The following is a 21,807-nucleotide window of genomic DNA, read 5'->3' as shown; positions in this document are numbered from 1 at the left end:
AGATTACATATTTATAACCTGAGTATCATATGCTGAGGGGATTCATACAATATCAAAAGTTTTGCATAGTGCTTCTAAATGTTTTTTGTGTCAAAGTCCATGAATCCATTGCCCATTTGCAGTTAAAATCTTCCTCAGAAAGTGGAGCATTGGAACTGAGGAGTGGAAAGAAAGAACGAACACACACACACACACACACACACACGGGCTCAGCACAACTGGCTGAGTTACACTGATAACTCATGGTAAGACCCTGGTGCTCTAACTGTTGAAAAATCTTGCTGGATTATAGTAGTATGTTAGTTTTGGGGGCTTGACAAGTGTGATTCACATTTCACTACTTTGTGTCCCAGAGTACAAAGGCTTCCACAAAAAAAAAAAAAAATCCTCCAAAAGCTCTCAGAGTGGGCTAACGCATTCTGAGAAACACACTATGCACAAGAAAATGTGACAATGGGTGATGAAAGTCCTTCAAGAGACTGAAATTACCAAAAGTACAAATGGAATTTTTTCTACTACAATCAATCAAGTGATGTTAATAAGTGATGTAATACATTAACATCACAACACCTGTACTTGTACTTTACTATCCATATCTCAGTTTGCTAAATGGAGAGGGGGGGGGAAAAAAAAAAAAAAAAATCTGGCCACATGCTCGATTCAAATTCATCTCAGAATATGTGCAGCAATGTTCAGAAAGACATCTGTGACAACAATACCGTCGCTCTCTAGTCATTTGTGAAACAAACAAGCTGAATAGTGGCATATTATATTTTTTTATTTTTATATCACTGATAGATTATGTGAGGGGATGCAGTGGCACAGCAAGCTTTGCTGGTCCTGTTCTCTGGCAGGTCTGGGGTTTGAGTCCTGTTTGGGGTGCCTTGTGGCGGACTGGCGTCCTGACCTGGGTGCGTCCCCTCCCCCTTCAGCTTTGCGCCCTGTGTTGCCAGGTTAGGCTCCGGCTCGCTGCGATCCTTCTTGGGACAAGCAGTTTCAGTCAATGTACGTGTGTGACAGATTGTTGTTGAAATAAACTGCTCTGAGCTAAAGCCATCTTGGGATGACTCAAGGCACTGTCTACCGCATAAGTTGTCCATTATGATAACAGTGCAATAGTCAGAACATCCATAAACGTACAACTACTTGTTCAATGCAGAATAACAGCGATCCAGAACCTATACCAGAAGCAGAGGGCACAGTACAACCTTGTTGGAATGCTATTCCAGTGCAAGGCATGTACATTCTCTGTCTCACTCTCTCACACACACACACACACACACACTCTTCCTGGGCAACTGAGTCTCCAATTCAGTTGAAACATGTCTTAAAACTGTGGAGGAAACCCACATAAACACTAGAAGAATATGCACACCCCAAAATGGAGCAAGGATCAAACCCACAGCTTGTGAACTTGGAGAAGAGAGGAAGGGGGGGGGAAAAAAAAAAAAAAAAAAACACATTACTGAAAAAAAACATTTGCTTCAGGAATTTGAGTTTTCCAAATATGGTAAAATTTCTTGCCTTGTTTGCCATGCATGGGGTATCAGAACAATGTGCTGACCTGTGGTATGAAATCACAGCTTCAGTGTCTTCAGCAGACCTGCTGACAAAGCAGGAGAGAACCCACTGCAGCAAAAGCAAAAACACTCTGGCTCTAAACATACATGAAAGTTCAATCATTTACGCTGAAGAAGCTGATCGACTTTGTTTTCACGTTGAGGTAGGTGCTAAATTCAAATGTTTTTATGACAGTCTCGTGATCTCGGTTTTCAGCGGCAACTAAGAGTCTGGCAAGCAGTGCTTAGCTGAAAAGAACACTGACTAAAGTGTGTTTTCATTTGTTTAACCCTTTATTATAGCATTTCAAACATGGATTGTGATTTCAGACATTCTGGGAATTTTAGTGAGAGCAACTGCTTAAACACCTGTTATCAACATAGACCTATAACTTGCCAGTTCCCAGCTCAATTCAAGGAAGGACCCTCTAGTAGTTCTTTTGAGCCAGTACTGAATTGGCTCCAATAACATGTCACACTGTATGAATTGCAAATATTAAATCAATTTTGTGGTAGCTAAGCAACAAATTTCTCTACAGTAGTATTTTTCCCATGCATAAAACCAAGGTAACTCTGAATATTCTGCCAAAACAAAGGTACTGTTGATGAAATGAATGGTAAAGGCAAAGGAAAATAAGATTTAAGTGCACCACACTGCCATCTAATAAGGGTCCTGCCTATATTTATTTACGAAAGGATTTAATAACATCTCTTCTTCCTCTGAAGCACTTTGCTCTCTTGCCGTTTATGAATCGAGGATGAATTACACATAGTGGTGGTGAGAAGCTTGCCAGCACTTCCACCTAATTTTATGTAATGATCATCACTTAGTGTACCACTTGGACAGAAACACTTGTTATCACACAAATCATGTGGCTAATTCTGAATCATTTAGACGAATGGCACTGACCTTGGTCAGTCAATATCATTAGCAACCTACTGCCTTTGCAATGGACAATAAAGCAGCCAGAAAACAGCTGAAAGATACTGGTCGCTTATATGTTCCTAATATTCAAAACAGCCTTTTAATATTTGGTGAATTAAAAATTATTCAGAAAGTTCCAAGAATTAAATTTTTCCCACACTAATGTCAATACTTAAAGACATGACTCAAAAGAAAGGAGGAAAAAAAAAAAAAAAAAAAACCCGGTGGGGATGCATATGCAGCAATGAAAGCACACCAAACAATGTGATCACAAGCTCTAGGCCAAAAAAGTCTGAGTAAATCATTTAAGTGTGATGCAAGTGCTTCTGGATAAAGTGTGAAAGACAACACAGCGGGTAAGTGTTGTAACCACAAATACAAGTTTTAACGCAGTCTGCTGAAAATGACAGCATTCGATAGCGAACACCATCTAGCTGACTAAAGACAAGCATCGTATATTTTTAATTCTGTTTGTAGACCTTCTTCTGCTTAGTCTTGGGCTGCCAAGCAGCACTAATTTATGTACGTACAGAGAAAACAAGTCTGAATGCAACCCCTTTCACCATTCCTCATGTCAAAGTGCAATATACCTCAAGTGCCTTTTTAAAACCATCACCCTTCACCCCCACAGCATGCATGTCTCATGAACACTTCACCATCTTGTGGCAGTACACTGCATTGCAGATTATCTAAACGAATGGGGTTCCAGGTAAAAGTACTTCACTTTTCCGTAGATGGCACATTTTCAAAACCACACTTCCTTCACCTGCATTAAACTCTGCACAAATTTGTGATATTTATGACATTTCAAGTTTGATGTATTCATTCAGAAGCATAAGTTGCCCGAGCCATGCTGACAATATATAAAAATAACCCCGTGTGCCAGCTGAGCTGAGCCCTAGCAAGGCATTGGCAGCAGGGACAAATGGCACGCTTCCATGACACCAGATGTTTTTAAAAGTCACTGGTCTGACTATTTACAGTATTTATTTAGCCAATGCAATTATGCATGTGAATACTGCTGTAGAAAATATTGCAGCAACTAGGTTGCTGGAGGAAAGGTTTTTTTTTTTTTTTTTAAAACAAACACTGCTCATTTTGGTGCTCTGTTACACAGCAATATCTACATAGATTTATAAAGGCAACTAATAATGTGAATAAGACCATAGAAAGTGAGGCCTAACATGCTCCTAGTAATGACAGACTAACAACTGACAAGCTGCTTTAGTCTTGTACCTGACAGCAGCCTTTCTTAATGCAAAAAAAAAAAAAAAATTTTTTTTTGAAAACATTTAATCTTCTGGGCTACTAAAAATTTGTTCAACATACACATGGTGAACACCTGAACTGGAAAACTGTTGACTAAATGCAAATTTTAATTCCTTGATAATTACATGTACCTACACAATACCACTTTTTCCATTTCAGCAATACCAAACCTTCTGCACTTCATTCCTGAAAAGCCAAGGCCCAAGCTAATAATGAATGACAAGCATGACATGTGAACAACAAATATATGTGCCAAGAATTTTGAAAAATCTAACTGACCACAGGATTTACAATTAAATTCACATACTTAAAGCAGCCACAAAAAAGAAAACCCATCTACCTTGACTGGTGAGAATGACATCCCACATTTATTGACAAGTTAGCTTCCATGTCATTCTTGATATTTTCTAATTTTATTTATATAATGCTTAATACTGAAGCAACTAACAATGCTTGTGCACTAGGGTACTTAAAATAATTTACTCATTTATACAGCATCATAATCTGTACTGGTACAATTAAGGGTAAGAACCTGGTTCTAGAGTACTAGAAGTCCTAGAGTACCAGGGGCTTTCAGATTGCCAGGTGAGAGCTCAAACAAGTAGGCCACCTGCTGCTTAAGCAGGTTACTTGTCAGGTAGCAGTGGCTTAACTGAACTGTACAGTAGCGAGAATTACGTAAAGGACTATTTGAGGAACATAAAAGGATATTTGTAAACTATATATACAGTGGGTTAAATGTCTATGTCCATGACTAGCAAGCGATGCACTTAGCTTGATATTAAGCTAAATTGGGATACTTAACATGTAAAATGCAATAAAAACTTCAAAATGAAATAAAAACAGTAATCATTTACAAAAACACAGTTCAGTCAACTGCAGTCGTTCTAACAAGACCCACAAAGAGAAGGACCACTTCAACTCAAAAATGGCTATCACTTTTGCAACAATCTGACTTCATAAATCATATATTTTTATGGTGCTGCAAAATTTTCTGTTGTACGGTGTTAAGATAAACGGGATACTCTATGTTTTGGGGAAACTACCTCGAACGAGTGCAAAATCTTTGCTTTTGCTGAGCAGGTTACGAAATCAAATCCAAAATTATTGTAATCATTACCCATAAACACCAAGTTCACAGATGAAAAGCACTATCTGAACAGGGTTAGATCCCCTCCACGCTGCTTTAATGCACAACCAGCTGAGAAAGCAGTAATGATCAAGGTACATCTGCCTCTTTTGGACAGAAAAACACATCATTAGCTACGGACACATTTGGGCCGTGTGTTACAGCCCTGTGTAAAAGAGATGGGGAAAACTAATGTCCACGACCGTGTCGGAAGCACACCTCATCACTCCGATCATGCAATGGCAGCATCTCTTTTAGAAACGCTTTCCAAACACCACCTCCTCTCCATCCCCACCTCTACATTGCTCCCTCTCCATCTGCTCTTCAGCCCAGGGTAGGCCCCTTAATTGCACTGTGGCAAGAAATTCTTTTCAGGAGGAGGAAGAGGGAAGGGGAAAAAAAAAAAAAAAATTAAAAAAAAATAATCATCATGGGAAATTTGTGTACTGCTGCAGCCCTCTGCAGGATCTCCACTCCAGGGGAAGCTGAAGAAACCTCACTACATCTGAACGAACTTCGTGGAGGGCTCCTTTCCCCGAACCACAACCCCAAATGTCAAGGGGCTGATCTTACCCTTTCTTCCTGCTCAGGGATCTAAGGAGCTAGCTGCAAGCTTTGACGTGGAGAATAAGGTCATGACATCAGGCTACTCACTACTGCACTTGGCCGGTGGGCTGTCCACTCCATCCCCCTGAGTGGTGCTCCCAGCAGCCTCCTCCTCTCCGGCCTTCTTGGCTGCTGGGGGCTGTGGAGGATTTGGCAGCTCTGGCACGCTCTGGAAGCCTGCACACAACAGATAAGAAGTTCAACTAATGTGTGAGAAAGCACAAAACTGAGACACACCTTAAAATGTGCAAATCCCCAAAAAACTATAGCTACCTCCAGCAAGACTCTGGTTACAACTTACAAGACCATGGAAGAATCTACTCCCCAGTACTACAAGACCTAATTGTTCACGTCACCCCAACCAGACTGCTCTTCTCCTCCACCTCTGCCGACTTGAAGGTTCTGTGCAAGAGCGGTCCAAAAGCAAAGGCCCAAAGGTTTTTAGTTCACGCTCCGATATGGTGCAGTAATCTCTTTCCCTCACTCAGAATTGCGGAATGTCTCTCAACAAGAAGAGTCTTAAAACACATGCTTCAGACTCAATTCTCCCTTGATTTCCTATGTGCTCGATAAAGATGTACCATATTATCTGTTAATCACTTTTAAAAACTCTATATGCAGCTACTTGTGTAATGCATACTGGTTTAGAGAGTAGAATGTGACAAATTGACTGTACACAGGAATCATGTGTCTGCATCCAGATAGCTCCTTCTCTTGATATATATTCTCTGGTTTGTTCTGAGACATGCGTCGCTTTGGAGAGGAGGAATAAATGTAAAACAAACAGAACATGTTGCCCGGTATCATCTTATTCCAGCAAGTCAAAACTTTCTCACAGAAGTCAAATACAAATGGATATTACTCAACATGCTTACTGGGGGGGGGGGGGCGCTGACACTTGTTTTGAATCAATACAGAAATATTTGTGTGTTTTTGGTAATACATTCTGAAAATCTCATTAAGACTGGAAACATGCACATGTATTACAAACTGAGCCCAGTGTCACTGAGCTTCAGTATTTCACAGAATGCTGTAGAACACCATCAAGCAATTATTTGTATAGAAATTGGGTGCAATCCAAACTCTTCTTTATTGGATTGATAAGGATGTTGTATTCTGTCACAGCGTTACCCTAATCAGTCAACGCTAACTTGACGTAGATTAGCAGTCAACTGTTAGCCATTTCAACTCATCCAAGAAAATCTCATCCACAGGGAAACTTAAAATGAAAAAAAAAGTGACCAAAAAGAAATACGCTTCAATGGTTACAGTCGGTGCCTGTGTTACTGTGCATTAATGGGTTTGAATAAATGAATAAACAAATTCAGTTAAAACCACTCTTATGCCACTGGAAAGAATCATGACATAAATGAGGATGCAGTAATGCATATTCAGGGGGAGCCACTTTAAACGACAGACATGAGATGTTCAGGGGTCACAAGTCATCGCACTCATCGGCAGGCTTCTCATTGCTGTGTCACTGCTGAGGTCTAGAACCACCACAGCACCAGGGGAAGCAACAACAAATCTTTTCTACTGGCTTATCCCATGATTCAGTGTCTGCAGTGTACAGTGTGGCTTAGTGCATACAGAGAAACACATTTTAAAAAAAATTAGGGAAACAAGCTGACTATGTAAGAGCACCTCAATTTCAGGATGACTATACATACACAGATTACATTTCAATCTCTGCTTCAATAAATACAAAATCAAATATGAAAACCAACCATCATTTGGGAACTGGGAAAAAAAGCCTAAAATAGTTTTAGTCTTAAAATACCCAAGCAAGCTTACTCCTACCACTGTTAGGTTACGAGCAGATTAAACTTTTCTACAGAGCGACATAAAACGATAAACTCTTTACAGCAGTCAAATGTATGCCTTGCTGTGTACTTCTTACACAAAATGCTAAACAAATCAGGACATGGAGAGGGACTCCCTAGCTGCTCAGACACTAAAGTCCAGCTTCCGAGCTGAAGCTCCCGCCGCACGCATCCACAGTGCCATTTCCACTGCCAGTGTTGACTGGGAGACTAGCAGCAGCGGAACACAGCTGGCTCTGGGGTCCGAGCTTGGGAGGAAGCTATCTGGGAAACTCCTGCACACCTGCAGCTTGGGGCTGTTCAGTTGCCTAGGGGTTCACTGGTTGCCAGCCGCTGGAGATGCAGCCCTCTTCCATATCAGCACTGCATGAATTGAGGCGTGAGAAAAAGGTAGGCTGGCGGAGGCATGAATCACTAGAGAGCAGGCCAACTGTCCCCTGCTGAATCAAAGTCAGAGGGAGATCTGCCAACAGCAGAATATGATACTGAACTTCAGAGGCGTGAAATGATGTGCTGACCCTCCCCCCTTTACAAGAACGTGTAAAATGCTTGATTTTTAGAGACCAAAGTGATTATTTGCAGTGATTCAACTCGGATATTTCTTATGCAAGACAAAGTCCTCTGCCTCTAAATGGGTAAAACAAGTACTGCTCAGCTTCCAAATTAAGTGTTTCATATTCACTGTGTTTTTTATGTCTGGATGGGTTTTGTAAAAAGTTAGCTCCCCTGAGGTCTTGCAAAAAAAAAAAAAAAAAATCCTCTCATTTGGGGCATATGTTCACAGTAACGAAACGCAAGCAGGTACAGCACACCAGCCTGATTGCAAGATGACAAGAAAACAAGAAGAAAAACTTTAACAAAAAGCATTATTAGGCTAAAAAAATTAGTATAATTGTGAAAATCCTCCTCACCTCTCTTTCTCCTAGATTCCTTGATCTCTTCGCACATACGGTTGAACTCTGGATCGAGCTCTGATGCAAACCTGGCATGTGCCGTGTCCTTGAGACTGCATGCTCGATGGCGGATGATTTTATCTGAAGGGACCAAAGAAATTGTCTACTTCAATGCTTAAATAAAAAAAAAAAAAAAAAAAAAAAAAAAGTCGATCAGTCGTAATTCCATCTATATTGCTTAGTATTTAAACTCTTTTCAGGGACCAGACACTTTTTTGTTCCCCCCCCCCCCAGTTTTCCTAGCTGAAATTTATGGCTGTGTTCCATGATTTTAAGACATGGCCAAGTGTTATTAGTAATTACAGGGAAAGGACCAAAGGGAAAAAAAATCTCATCAGCACTAAATTCATTTTAAAGCCCCTTCCTTCCTCTGAAAGGAAGAAACAATGCCCCTAAACAGCTGCCTGCCACCACTGTATTCAACAGCTGTGTTGAGCAAAACAGCAGTGAGTCATGTTTAATTGTTAAAAGTTTTGTTTCCTAATTAGTGCATAAAGCAAATCAATGTATTAAAGAGGGCTGAGGGGATGAAAGGCAGTGTGATTATGTTAAGAAGTCATTTACTTTTCCATTGGCTATGAGAAAGTATTCTTAAACAAAACTGATCCACCTATGGCCAATTTCAAGATTAAAAAAACATGGAAATACAAGCCACCATTTACTGATATTGATGAACCTTCAAGAAAATATCTTCAGATAGATTTATAAAAAAAAAAAGAGGCAAAAATATTCCACAATATAATTTAACCAGCTAATAAAGGCTGTATTCACTAGTTATCTAACCATAGATCACAACACATTTGTCAAAATTAATGACAAATTAATGGCAGGATTGAACTGTCAATGACAGACAAAAATACTTAAAACCATAAGGTTCAAATCTCACCTCCAACTGTAGTACCCTTGAGCAAGGTGAAGGTACTTACCCTAAATTGCTCCAGTAAAATTACCCAGCTGTACAAAAATGGTAAGTAATTGTAGGTAGATTAATACAATGTCCTTCTGGAGAAGCGTCAGCTAAATGAATAAATGTAAAACTGCGGTAAAAGAAACTGAGACAAGTGCACCTGATATATATTTTAGGGTCATTACATCATAACCAATTTATAGTTGTACTAATTTGTAACAGTCATGCACGTTACCGGGGAACTAATAAATACCTTTCTCAAGAGTACAACAGCGAGCAGTACACTACACTGATTTCGCAACTACTTTTAAAAAAAAAAAAAACCCACTACATAATAAACTATCAAAGCTGTAGAAAAATCCATTTAGTGTTTCTCACTTAAAGGAACAGAGAGAGGGGAGGAAAAAAAGAAAAAAAGAAAAAAACACAACAGGACCTGAAGTTGTGCCAGGAAACATCAGAAAGGAAATGTAGGTTTAACATTTCCATAGCCAGCCTCATCTGTGCCCTGACTTGTAGAATTTTTATTTATTTATTTATTTATTTAAAATTGTGTGGTTTCTGTCACAAGTTGCTTTTTATGTAATTGCTTCACCCGAGATGCCTGGCACTTAAGGGGGGGGTTCTTGCGCATTGTCAATGTTTGCTCAGACTTGCACTCAGCCTGATTCCACTTCCTGCCTCATTTGCCAAATTTTATAAGATCAAAGATAGAAGCTATATTCAAAGGCTACACATTTTAATATTGCTTTAGATCAAAGCTAAAGTAGCCTTAGTGTACGATTTCACAATGTTTTCTTGGGACATGTTGGAGTCACGTTGCTGACCAAAACTGTAAATAAAATAGGAATGAGACTTTTGTTATGGAGAAGAAAAAATGTGGCAACTTCCCACAATTTAACACCACAATGTGGGCATTTCTACTGAAAAATACAGCCAAATTAATTTCACACTTGTGTGTTCTATCTTGTTCAAAGTTACTATGCTCAAAACAGTTATTTATGAACATACTGCTGTGCAGTTTACCCTTTGAAAGAAAAAATATTTACCTCCAGGATCTTTATCAGGATTGTACTCAAGGGCATTGCTGCAAATGAGGTCAATGTCTGCAAGAAAGTCCTTCGCAGTAAGATACTTGTGGGTGTCGATTTTGGTCATTATTGTTGACAGATCCATGGGCTGCCTGATGACCTCAAGATAATCTGACACCTTGAGAAGAAAGAAAAATGTATAACTTTACATCACACCCAAAATCACCACATATTAATCATTCCTTCCATTCATCATCTATAGCCACTTGCCAAGTGCAGGGCAGTAGTTGTCCAGAATTTATCCTGGAAACAGTGTGCTAAACTGGGCAAGGCACACCCTGGACAGGATAGCACCCACGTTAATCACCCAAACCAAAAATCATATCATGAAATTAGATTAAGTGCAACTTGTAATGGTTTAAGAAAAAAAAAATTCCACATACTGAACCTCACTTTTTTTTTTTTTTTTTTAAAAAAAGCACACAAAGAAATAAAGGGAAAACTGCAGTAGAGTAGGTCAGATCATTGCACTTAGCAGTCAGAGGTTATAGAAGAGGATGGCTCACCTCCTCAACGTCCACCGGCTTGCTGAAGATGCTGAAGCGCTTATCTGTGGCCAGCCGGCGGGTGACATCCCTGAGAAAGAGCCGCAGCTCCCGCAGTGTGTTCTCCTCTTGCTCATCCAAACGCCGCTGCTCCTCCGGGGAGAGCTGGCGTGGGCCCGGGTCTTCAGCCGGAAGTAGCACCTCAAGGGCCTGCTGGGCTGCAGGATCCATGGGGAGGAGGTGGTCTCACATGTTTTAAGTTGCGTGTGCACGTTTAACAAATTAGTCGCCATGTCTCTACACGGGTGCATATGCACACAAAGGCACACAGTAGGATGTACATTTTCCCGATAGAAGATAGCATACAGGTTCACATCTACCCCAAATGCAAAAAATGCTACAGTCACTGCCACATGGCTAGACCTCAACTATAACCCTGAACCACAACATACAGTAAAAGGGATCCTCGGTCATTACTGTAAACATCACTGGTGAAAGTGCCGCTATAATTATGAATGTGATTGTAAGTAATGCATTTATTTCTTGGAATATAAGCCAGTTCTGCAGATCCCTGGAAAATCTTTTTTGATAGTAGTAAGTCTGCCGTTTTAATCACATGCACCCCCTGAAGAGAAGAAGCCAGGACCCCCCGCCACGCTTCAGTAAGGATTCACACCACATTTACATTTGAAAGCCCTCCACTGTCGGGTCCGGTGCGAAAACCCCCAAACACGATCAATGGCAAATCGACCTCATCCTCAGAGTTTTGGTAAGCATATTGTGCATGGGCAGACGCAAACCTAATTTAGTGGTTCACAATTACTTGAGCTCTCCATCAGTAAGCCTTCAAGGCTTGAACTTGAGGGTGATGAAGCCAAAGGTGTTTGCGAAACAGTCTGACAACAATTATTTGCTCCTTAAGCGCATCCTGCAGAACAGGGAGCCATTTGAGGCCTCCACAGGAGGCAAGGAGTGGCAGAGGAACAATCCTAATATCAATGCCGTGAAGCAGATGTTTCCCCCTGCATGATATGCAAAAGGCCATATAATAAACAACCTTTGCAAGCTCAAGCAGCAAAACAGAATGTGGAAAGAAGTTCTCCAAGGACTTCCTTTGACATGTCATTAGACATTCGCTCAGGAAGATGAACCATCAGAAGGGTGAAAACAGGTCACGTGAGATTTTATTCTCTCCAGTCTGGATCAGTGTTCTTCTAGATACCATTTATGAAATTTATATTGGGTATTAATTTGAAAATAAGCACATGGTGCACATACAGTGCTCATAAAGATTTCTTCTACTGCCTTATCCCATAAAAGCTAGCTGTAACTGCCACTACGCTGTATCTTTGTACTGTATTATCCATCGTCTTTGTATTGCATTCTGAACACACGTGGTATCACCTTGATGAGAAGAGTTTTAGAAGATGTAAATATTTAATCACTTTGCAGGGGCTTTTCTCAAAATAATGTACAACTCATGAATAAAAGGTTTATGTAGCCCTTATATTTTTGTACTGCAGGAACAAGGGGAAAAAACTATTCACTGCACCTGGATCTTCGCTGAAAATACTTAAGCACATGTTTGCACTTTTCGTGGGGGGGCACCAGTGAATTGTGAACCAACCATATAGTGAAATGGACAGCTAGTTTTCATTGGGATTTAACAGATATTTAACACCTAAGCTTGTTCTGCAGGATAGGATGGCCCCTACTGTTGCAAAAAAACAGCTCTCCAAATATGACAATACATTTCTCCCTTTCACTTCTAAGCAAGGAGGAAAAGAGTCAAACGGGGTTGAGAAAAAGGCCAGAGGAGATGGTGCTATGCAGCCTGCATTGCCCAGGGAGCAAGCTGTTATTAGAGAGCGAGTGCTGAGCAGGAGTTCCAAGCACGAGGAAATGGTGTGAAAGGGAAGAGCCGTTTAATTATTCGGTGCTAATAACATTCTGCTTCCACGCTTTGGTCAGACATCTAGTGTTATAAATTTGCTTATTTCTGAGCTTGCCAAGTTCTCAGACTGACAGGGGCCCCAGCTGGGTGTAGAAGCCTTGTGGGCTGCAGCTCTGTCCCCGATCACAGCTCTCTAGCGGGCGCACACTTGACTGGAGCTGCCACCATTGCTGCCAGTCCCTGTCCCTCTGTACAGACGTCACGCTCAGCCGCAAGGGGGACACGACTCGAGGAGTTTTTTTGTAAAACCCTTTAAATATCAGCTGCTCAGGCAGCAAATTCAATTTGCACAAAGGGAGATACTTAAGATGGCACACTTAAATTATTCCCGCTGACAGAGGCGACTGGAGAAGCTCGTCTTCCGAGAGAATAAGTATGCAGTGGATGGCGATGAAGGGGAAGGAGATACAAGGGTCCACGACAGAGAACCCTGACGTGCAGTAGGAAATGGAAACTGCTCTCAGATGCGCTGGGGGAAATGGAATCAAAGGTGGCTTCGCTGCATCAGCTCACGTTCACCCCTCAAGTGCATAAAAAGTGACACGTGCTTTTAATTTCTACTTTCACTGTAAATCAGGATATGAGTGCACATTAGAGACAGGTTCTAAAACACTTCTCTGACAGAAAGGTTCAGAGAACGCAATCAGCGGGGACGTGCACATCACTTGTAATGAACTCGCTTTTTCAATTAAAACAGTCCAGATGTGTGGTCCCTGCAATGTGATACCTTTGTGTGTTTGCATAGCATATGACGTAACCCCACCCCAACACACACATGCACGCAGTCCCATACAGCACTCTCTGGCTTACTTGTTTTTTTCCTGCGGGCAGGTGCTCGTGCTGCCTGGACCAGGATTAAGTCCCTGAAGAACTTCCTCCTGTCCTCCTTGCTTGGCCTTTTCAGATTGACCACCTCCCCATACCTGGTCCTGAAGATGCACTTGACCTAGGTGAAAACATACAGTCTCAATGAGGAGCTAAACCCTTCAAGTATTGATTAGCCACATTCCAAATGAGCCCCAACTACTGTTCTCTATTGACTAGGAATATTGCACTGTGAACTGCAGTACTGACAGTATCACAAGAATCCAAGTGAAAAGCATAGTTTAAAGTGGACCTATTGCAGTGTGTCACATGAAACCCCCCCGCAAAAAAATCTAGATTTAACACATGTCCATGGAAAATGGACATCTTACCGAAATTAGGAATTTCAACAAATATAGCACTGATGGTACGCTCGACACGACAGCTGAAAATTAAACCTTTGTATGTAGGCTTTAAACTTTGACACGAGGAAAACATTTGAAGTTGGCCATAGAGGACCTAGATCAATCACCGCCTTTCAGGAGCTTTGTGTCCATCAGCCTTGTCTGACTGCGTGATGTTTTAGCCGAGCGAATTCAACCTGCAGTGGTATTTCCCGCCTGTCCACTCAGGTGATTGGCATCCTCTCTGCTACCTTGGATATTCACTCCCACCTGGCATTGCTTTCCACTCTGAAGATGCTAAAACTTCTAAATAAACTTGTATGACCTACAGACTCTTGTCAGGTTCTCTCAGATCACTCAAACTTGTTTTTCCCTCTTGCTACAACTCCAGGAAGCCATCAGACAAAAGAATCAATCCACCCAGTGCCCAAGGTCTGAATGATTGACTCCTGAATATAAACAAAAGTTTAGACCACAAATAAATAGTAGCAGTCTTATCAGCCTCTTTGGGAAAATTGCGCTGACATGATTTACACTTGTGTTCTAACAAAGGAGCGAAAACGGGGGCAGTAATATGGACACAGGAAACTCTTCCACCTGAGCTGAGTATTGATTATCCTGCCAGAAAAGTGAAGTCAAAAATCCAGCTTTGACAGAGCGGTGGTTTGGGCGTCGGGCTCTCAACCAAAGCCTTGCAAGCTAGAATATGAGACAACAGGCTGCAGTTTCAGCCTCTGACAAAGATTTGGTTGGTTAGAGCATGAGTTCATAGCACAGAGGTCAGTCTAGCATGCATAATGCAACCAATCTGACCAGGCAGGAACATACCTACAGTTAATTATTCAGAAGACAAATCCTCATTGACCTGTTATAAAGGCCTCTTTCTTCGCAGATGAGAGTCATCCACACTGGCAAAATCAGCCCGTTCCCAGTCCTCAGAAATTGCTCTACCCACAAACAAACACCTGGTAATTATCTTACTTCGACCTGACAAAGGGCTCGAATCGGGAGCCTCGTCATTGGCTGCGCATCACTACACCACGAAAATGAGAGCTCCAAGACAGAGCCAAATAAGCCCTTAAGTAAATTGAAAGTCAAACACAGACACAAGGGTATAAACTAGTACGCATTTCCCTGAAACTAAAAACAGAAAGACCAGTTCAAACAATTTATCTAAAGCCGTTTTGAGAAAAACACTTAGAAATAGAAGCACGTTTAATATTTTTTTTAAAACGCTACATTCCGTTTTCGAAAACTTCTGTCTCTTATGGGGAATTTTGAATATAACCACAACTACTCATTTAAAAAAAAAAAAAAGTGGTTCTCATTGTGCTCACTGTAGGGACGACGCTTGAGAGTCAGCCCCTCACACAATAATGCAGCGCACCGAAAAGCATCAGAGTGACTGGCAGTTGTCGCCTGCGCCTACGTCCTTCCTTGCAGTGCGAGAACCATCAGAGCCCTGAGGAGAGTAGCTCCCTGCATGTCGAGCTCAACTGCCGGGGAGACAGCTGTCACTCTGTGTGCCCAAGCTGCAGAAAGTTCAGACCGACCTCTGCTGATCTCCGTGCCTCCAAACAGCAGTGTTCCCCTGCGGCAGACACACACTGTCAGTTCCTCCCCAGCACTAAGCCAACATACCACAGTCTGCATTCAGCTACTGGCCCACAAACAACCAGTGCTTGGCTTTGTGCCACCCACTGCAGGGGAGCAGCCTGGAAACAATGCTGCTCAGTTCTGTACATCATGCAATCAGACGAGATGTAATAATGATTAAAGTATTTAGTGGTAATTACTCTGTATTTAAGGACTCCTTCTGTAGAATGAAATATCAGTGGGGAGTAATGCAGTGAAGGAATCGCACATCAACCGGTGCTGAAACAAATGAAGACCTTCCTGGTTGCTAGGATTGTCTTACAGTTCCTAAAAAAGACAGCAAATGTTCACTTCTCCAAATTGAAAGCACAGAGCTCCACTGAGTGAACTTCTGCAACGTTTTCCTTTTCATTCAACATTTTTATCCTTAAGACTTTTCTTCTTCTGACGAAAATGACTAAGATTCTATTTTCTACACTGATCAGGTCAGGTATGAGGAACTGAGCGGAACATGCCCCAGTCGATGAAGTCCCATAAAGAAAAGAGCAGGGACCACTTTTTGCTCATTTAGTGCGTATAGATTTTTCATGGCTGGCAGCTCAAGAGAGGCCAGTTAAACCCGCAGGATTATGAGAAACAGAACCTACAGGAAATTTCTATGCGGGGGAACAAAACTGAAAATAAACTGAGGTTCAAATATGCCATTTGTCAAGGGTTCATTCCAGCCGAAGCAGCAGAAGCATGTCTCTTCCTCTCACTGTTAGCGTCCATCATGGCTGATAAACCTGCAGGCTTAAAAGAGCCTGAACAGAAGGGCATAATTCACTGTTACAGACTGCAACCGAACAGAGTCGAGGCGTGTATCAAAGCTGCACATGCCCAACAGAGTGAAACATGCTGAGGAGGGAAGTAAAATTCAATACCACCCGCATCTCGAGCAGCATTTTCTGCCTTTAGCCCCAGCTGCTGAAGCCATTCAAACTAACTTTATTCAAATGCACAGCCATTAGATGCATGTCAAACACAGATGGGAATTTAAAGGTGGAAAGAAAAAAGGAAGTGACAGCCCAGGCCCTTTCAGCTCACTTTTTTTTTTTTTTCCCCATGAATTAATGGATGAAGCAAACAAAAAACCAGAGGAAAGCCATCAAAAAAGTTTGCCGGCCTTTGAAAAGCAGGCAACCTGGTTTACTGATCCCACACCTTAGAAAGCAGCGCCTTTCACCGGGCACCCCTGCCGAGCTTTCGCCACCCCAAGCGGCTGTGATCAAGCAATTTGCCACCAGCACACTGCCCCCTATAAAGCACCATGGGTAGCGCCAACCTGCTGGGTGAGCCGCTGGGAACTCCTGATCACACATCTTCGGGTGAAAGCACACACCGAGAGCCCCATATGATAATTAGACCTCTTTTGTTGTTAGTTTCGTGCGCTTTTTTTTTTTTTTTAATCATTCAACTCAAAGGGTTTTAAAACTGAATTGATTCAGGTCTCCTGCTGTGTTGTATAGAAACGAGTGAGGAGGCGGCAGCTGTGGAATGATGCAAAATAACCATGACACAGCACAAATACATTAATTTCAAAATGTATGTGAAAAACAAAACACAAAGGAAAGCTGAAAAGGGTGGAGGGATGCAGGGGTGCTGACCTCTTCTGGGAGCTGCTGATAGGTCGTCTCTGAGGTGGCAAGGAGGAGCACAGGGGTGAAGGAGGGCACATCTTGCAACAGTGTGAGGAAGGTGCTCTTGACAGTGTCGCCAATGGCCTCCCACCATTCGCTGATGTGGGGCATGTACACCACACTGGGCACAGTCCGACGGGCCTCACGGAACACCTGATTGGAAGACACATGGGGCACCAGGCTGAACTAAGGTCAGCAGGTCATACTCCTAATGTCTACCATGCACAACACTGTTGATACATTCCAACCAACGGTGCATGCATGCATTCGTGCGCGCGCGCACACACACACACACACACACACACACACACACACACGTCACCATTTCAGGCTGAGAGAAATAAAAGATTCAGCCCTTCCCACTTCCTTTGAGCCCATAAAAAGGCTACTTCCAAAACGAATATATTCACTTCTTTAACACTGGAACCATTTTTCATCTAAGCAGTTCCAAAACCCAGTTTTTCCACATCTTCATTCACAGTGAAGAGGAAAACTATTCTAATTTGTATACATGACTGCTGGCTAACAAATCTCTTTGATATAATTGTCATTCTTTAAGCATCACAGAGCCCTGCCTTTAACTCGCATCCTTTGATGCCAGCTAGTGTGATATTGCGTATCACATTCTGACAGTAGCTCTTCTTTGTAACGTAGTACTGGAACGAGAAAAACTGCAGTGGTAAAACATAGAACATTAAAAGTCACTGAAGACAGGATTCTCTTGGAAGCTGCATGGCTCCATGGCTACCTGAGCACAGGACTCCTCTGGGGTTTTGGCACTAATGGAGTAGAGGGTAGGTAGGTCCAGCCGATGCACTGAGAACTTCTCCAGGCAGTGCAGCACGGCAGGGGCAAGGTGTGTGCTCTGCCCTGAGCCACGATCACCTGCCAAGAGCAGGCGCGGCCGGTATGAGGTGGGCTGGTGATAGGCTGACCTGAGGGGGGGATGCAGCATGTTTAAGAACCACACGAAAAGTGGAAGCAAATTATACATTTTACATACCTTCAAAATTTATTAAATAATAGCAATATTTAAAAAGTGAATACAATAGCAGTTCTCATTTGTCTGATGAAACTGCACTGAAACTCGTCAATTCACTTAAGTCTGAAGGTGAGAACCTAAAATGAGTCAAAAAGGTACAGCTAATTTGCCTTCAACAGAACAGACGTGGCTATGCCTCATTCTCCCACAAGATGGCAGCAAAATGTCACATTTGCCCAACAAGAGGCAGCATACAGCATTATTTTAAAAAGCTGAAAACACACCACCACCACCTCAGATTAGGATATTAATGTTCAGTACAACTGTTACAGCTTTCAGATTGTAAAAGCACACTGCACAAATTATGAGCATATTTCAAATCAGCTATATTAACATTAAGGTTTTCAACATGCCCATCAAGAATGCCATCACTTTGTACCCATAGCAGTGACCCAAACCCCCAGTAGTCAAACTTACATAGTGAAATGCAAGAAGGATTGATGTGCAGCTAAGGGCGTTTGTTTCTTTGGAGATTCTGAATGGACATCGTAAATTGATGGAGCACCATTGTCGCTGTCATCGTCACTGTAAAAGTCATCCTCTAGCAGCTGATTGTCAGCATCTAAAGAGAAATAAGATTTCACATATTAATTCTATTTCAATGTTAACACCTCTGTCTTAATGTAAAAAATGATAAGTAATACCAAAAGACTCAGAGGGCAAAGACGGATAAAGTCTTCCTTTCATTTATCATCAGTACCATTTATACAGCTCAAAGTGAAGGTGCTCTGAAGCCTGTCCCACACACAAGGTATGATGCGTATTCATTCTCTTCAGACACAGTGACACACTCAGGGCAAATTAGATTGCCCAATCCACTTGAAACATGTCACTGGACTGTGGAAGGAAACCAGAACACCCAGAGGATACCCACACAAACATGGCAACTCCACAGGAGCCAAATTCAAATGCACATCCAAACCCACATGAGGCAGCATCGCAACCCATCGCACCAACTTGCTGCCCCTGTATAAAATCTTAGTGAATGAAAATTTCAGAACACACATATTTTGAACTGGTCTCAGCTGCTGAATGATTACAGCACAGTGAAGTGATAAGTAAAAACAGATCTGCACACAAAGCAGTCATAATAAGAGACGGTCACGTTAAAGTAGAACTGGTCCCCAACTCACAAACATGACTGGGCCCGAGTTTTGGTTGATTAACTCAAAAAGTTCCTACGGCAAATTGAACATGGATGAGGCAAGGGACTCATTAATTCTTTATGCAGCTACTCAAGTAACATGCGCCAATAAGAACGATGGTGTAGGACTAAGTGACTATTTGGTGAATTTTATGTCTGCATCTATACCTCTTCCTCTGATGATGAAAGGCACTTTAATTTTTAGAGCTGTAAATAGCTTTGAAGAAAAGCTAAATAAATAAATTCTAATGTAACTGTCAGCAACCCAGAAAGCTCACAGGTGATCGTCACTACAGGGTTTTTCCAAATAGGAACAGACGGTGCAGTCAACTGTCTCTCACTCTTGGCCGAGACGGCTTGCGAACGTGCTTGGGCATTTCAAGTCACCGGGAAGAGTTATTTATGACGTGATGAAAATAAGAAAGCACAATAAAGAACCATGGGCAGAGCTAGACCAGGGTGTTTGTGCTCATCTACAGCTCTGGGGCTCCTGGTTTACCTGACACATACACAAAATTCACTAATACCCAACAGAAGTATAATTAATGGGGGGATTAAAAAAGAGGGTTTTTCCAACCTGAAGCACAGACAATGTCTACGCATCACCTCAGAGACAGAGGCGCTATAATTGAGGATGATGATAACTAAGAGGAAGCATTTCAATGACTGCTTGAAACTGGTTGGTGCAGAAGATACAAGCTCATCTGCAGCTTGATCACCAGCTGTTTTCTTCTCTACTCTTGAAAAATGCAGAAGCGTTTTACTATTTGCAGTTACTGCATGGGGGGTGCAGTGGCGCAGCGGGCTTGGCCTCTGCCTGCTCTCCAGTGGGTCTGGGGTTCGAGTCCCGCTTGGGGTGCCTTGCGATGGACTGGCGTCCCATCCTGGGTGTGTCCCCTCCCCCTCCAGCCTTACGCCCTGTGTTGTCGGGTTAGGCTCCGGCTCGTCATGACCCCGCTTGGGACAAGCGGTTTCAGTCAGTGTGTGTGTGTGTGTGTGTGTGTGTGTGTGTGTGTGTGTGTGTGTGCGCGCGCGTGTGCGCATGTATATGAGAGAGAGAATCACACTGGGTGAAGCTTTGGCTCGTGATTCTACTTGGTATGTTTGTTCTCTTTATGAAAAAATGTTAAATTCTTTAAGAAGTTCATAACTCAGCAAAAAGTTCATTACTCGAACGTTCGTTGTACAGTCGGAGACCCGCTGTATTCCCTGAAACAAAGAGCAAAGCAAAGAACTAATGAGAGACATCTGATTCCATCCCTTCAACTTGTATCTTTCTACGTTCGATCCATCTTTGTAAATCAAATGCCAAGCATCCTTGGTGTACCGGTCCTGTGGAAACATAAGGGACAAGGGAATCCCTACCGTCCAGGGGGTCCCTGAGAGAGGCTTCTGCATGGGGGAAGACTCGAAGCAGGCTGCTCAGCACCTCAGAGAGAGCACCCTCCAGCAGCGGCCGCACCACAGCGGAGAGGGCACGGCCGGGGACTCCCAGAGCACGCTGGGAGGCGGGGACAATAATGCGCATGGCCTGCTGAAAGTCCTGCGGGCCCAGGACGATGGAGTCCACGTCCAGCTTGAACTTCTGGCTACTGCCATAGATCTGGGGGTAGCGCCGTCGCAAGGCCACCAGCGCTGCCTCTGTGCAAAGTGCTTTAATGTCGGCCCCACAGTAGCCTGCACAGGGAAGCACTGGGTAACTAACAAGAACAGTTTACGGTATTTAATATATTACACTGAAGCACATTATAAACATCGTATATCACTCCTTCTTAAATTATCTGTTATTAGCATGTGCCCGCCAAGCAAAAATTCTAAAATCTGCAACACTAAGACTTATTTTACATTTAAGTAACAAAATCAGAGTGATGTTGACTACTGCTTACCAACACATTTCTCTGCCAGCTCCTCAACAAAAGGCTCTGCCAGTTTGGGATTCCAGTCCCTGGTGTGAATGTCTAAAATGTGCTTTCGAGCCTAAAAAGTGACAGACAAAACAGTCTGAGGTGGAGGCTTAACCATGCTACTCTTATTCTCAATAGAATTGTACAGACACCCTTCGACTTGCGCCAATAGACCGTTCTTCAACCCCTTACACAAGTCAAAAGTTATGCATGTCAGATTCCTCCTCCTCTCCCACCATTCAACATAGGCTAGCGTACCCTAGCCTAGGCATTTGTTGCAAACACGGGTATAGAGCGCGCGATCACCGTATCAGAGGACGAGGTTCGTAGCACTCTGAAGCGAGAACGCCAGGAAAGCGGCCGGTCTGGACGGCATTCCCAGTCGTGTATTAAGATCTATAAGACTATAGACCCGCGGCACTTAAATCACTAGTTATGAAGGTCTTTGAGAGGCTCATCAAAAACAGTATCTGCTCATCCATCCCTAATAATATCAGTCCACTACAGTTTGCCTATCGCTCCAATAGATCTGA

General features: G+C 42.5%; 1 protein-coding gene across 2 annotated transcripts in view; it reads right to left on the bottom strand.

Moving 5' to 3' along the window:
* The window catches only part of atad2b (ATPase family AAA domain containing 2B), a 74,107-nt gene that overhangs the window by 34,986 nt on the left and 17,314 nt on the right, over positions 1 to 21,807 (bottom strand). For both annotated transcript variants that reach the window (XM_018743682.2, XM_018743683.2), the window contains exons 15-24: positions 21,257 to 21,347; positions 20,736 to 21,047; positions 18,644 to 18,788; positions 17,933 to 18,119; positions 17,152 to 17,337; positions 13,512 to 13,647; positions 10,769 to 10,965; positions 10,221 to 10,380; positions 8,223 to 8,345; positions 5,537 to 5,665 (exon numbers count right to left, since the gene is read on the bottom strand). In XM_018743682.2, coding sequence (XP_018599198.1) covers positions 5,537 to 5,665; positions 8,223 to 8,345; positions 10,221 to 10,380; positions 10,769 to 10,965; positions 13,512 to 13,647; positions 17,152 to 17,337; positions 17,933 to 18,119; positions 18,644 to 18,788; positions 20,736 to 21,047; positions 21,257 to 21,347 — 1,666 coding nt within the window. The remainder of the gene's footprint in view (positions 1 to 5,536; positions 5,666 to 8,222; positions 8,346 to 10,220; positions 10,381 to 10,768; positions 10,966 to 13,511; positions 13,648 to 17,151; positions 17,338 to 17,932; positions 18,120 to 18,643; positions 18,789 to 20,735; positions 21,048 to 21,256; positions 21,348 to 21,807) is intronic.

The sequence above is a fragment of the Scleropages formosus genome, chromosome 1 (genome assembly GCF_900964775.1).
Source record: "Scleropages formosus chromosome 1, fSclFor1.1, whole genome shotgun sequence".
NCBI classification, from domain to species: Eukaryota; Metazoa; Chordata; class Actinopteri; order Osteoglossiformes; family Osteoglossidae; genus Scleropages; species Scleropages formosus.
Note: the sequence above shows the minus strand (reverse complement) of the source record. Positions and strands in the feature narration are given on the sequence as shown.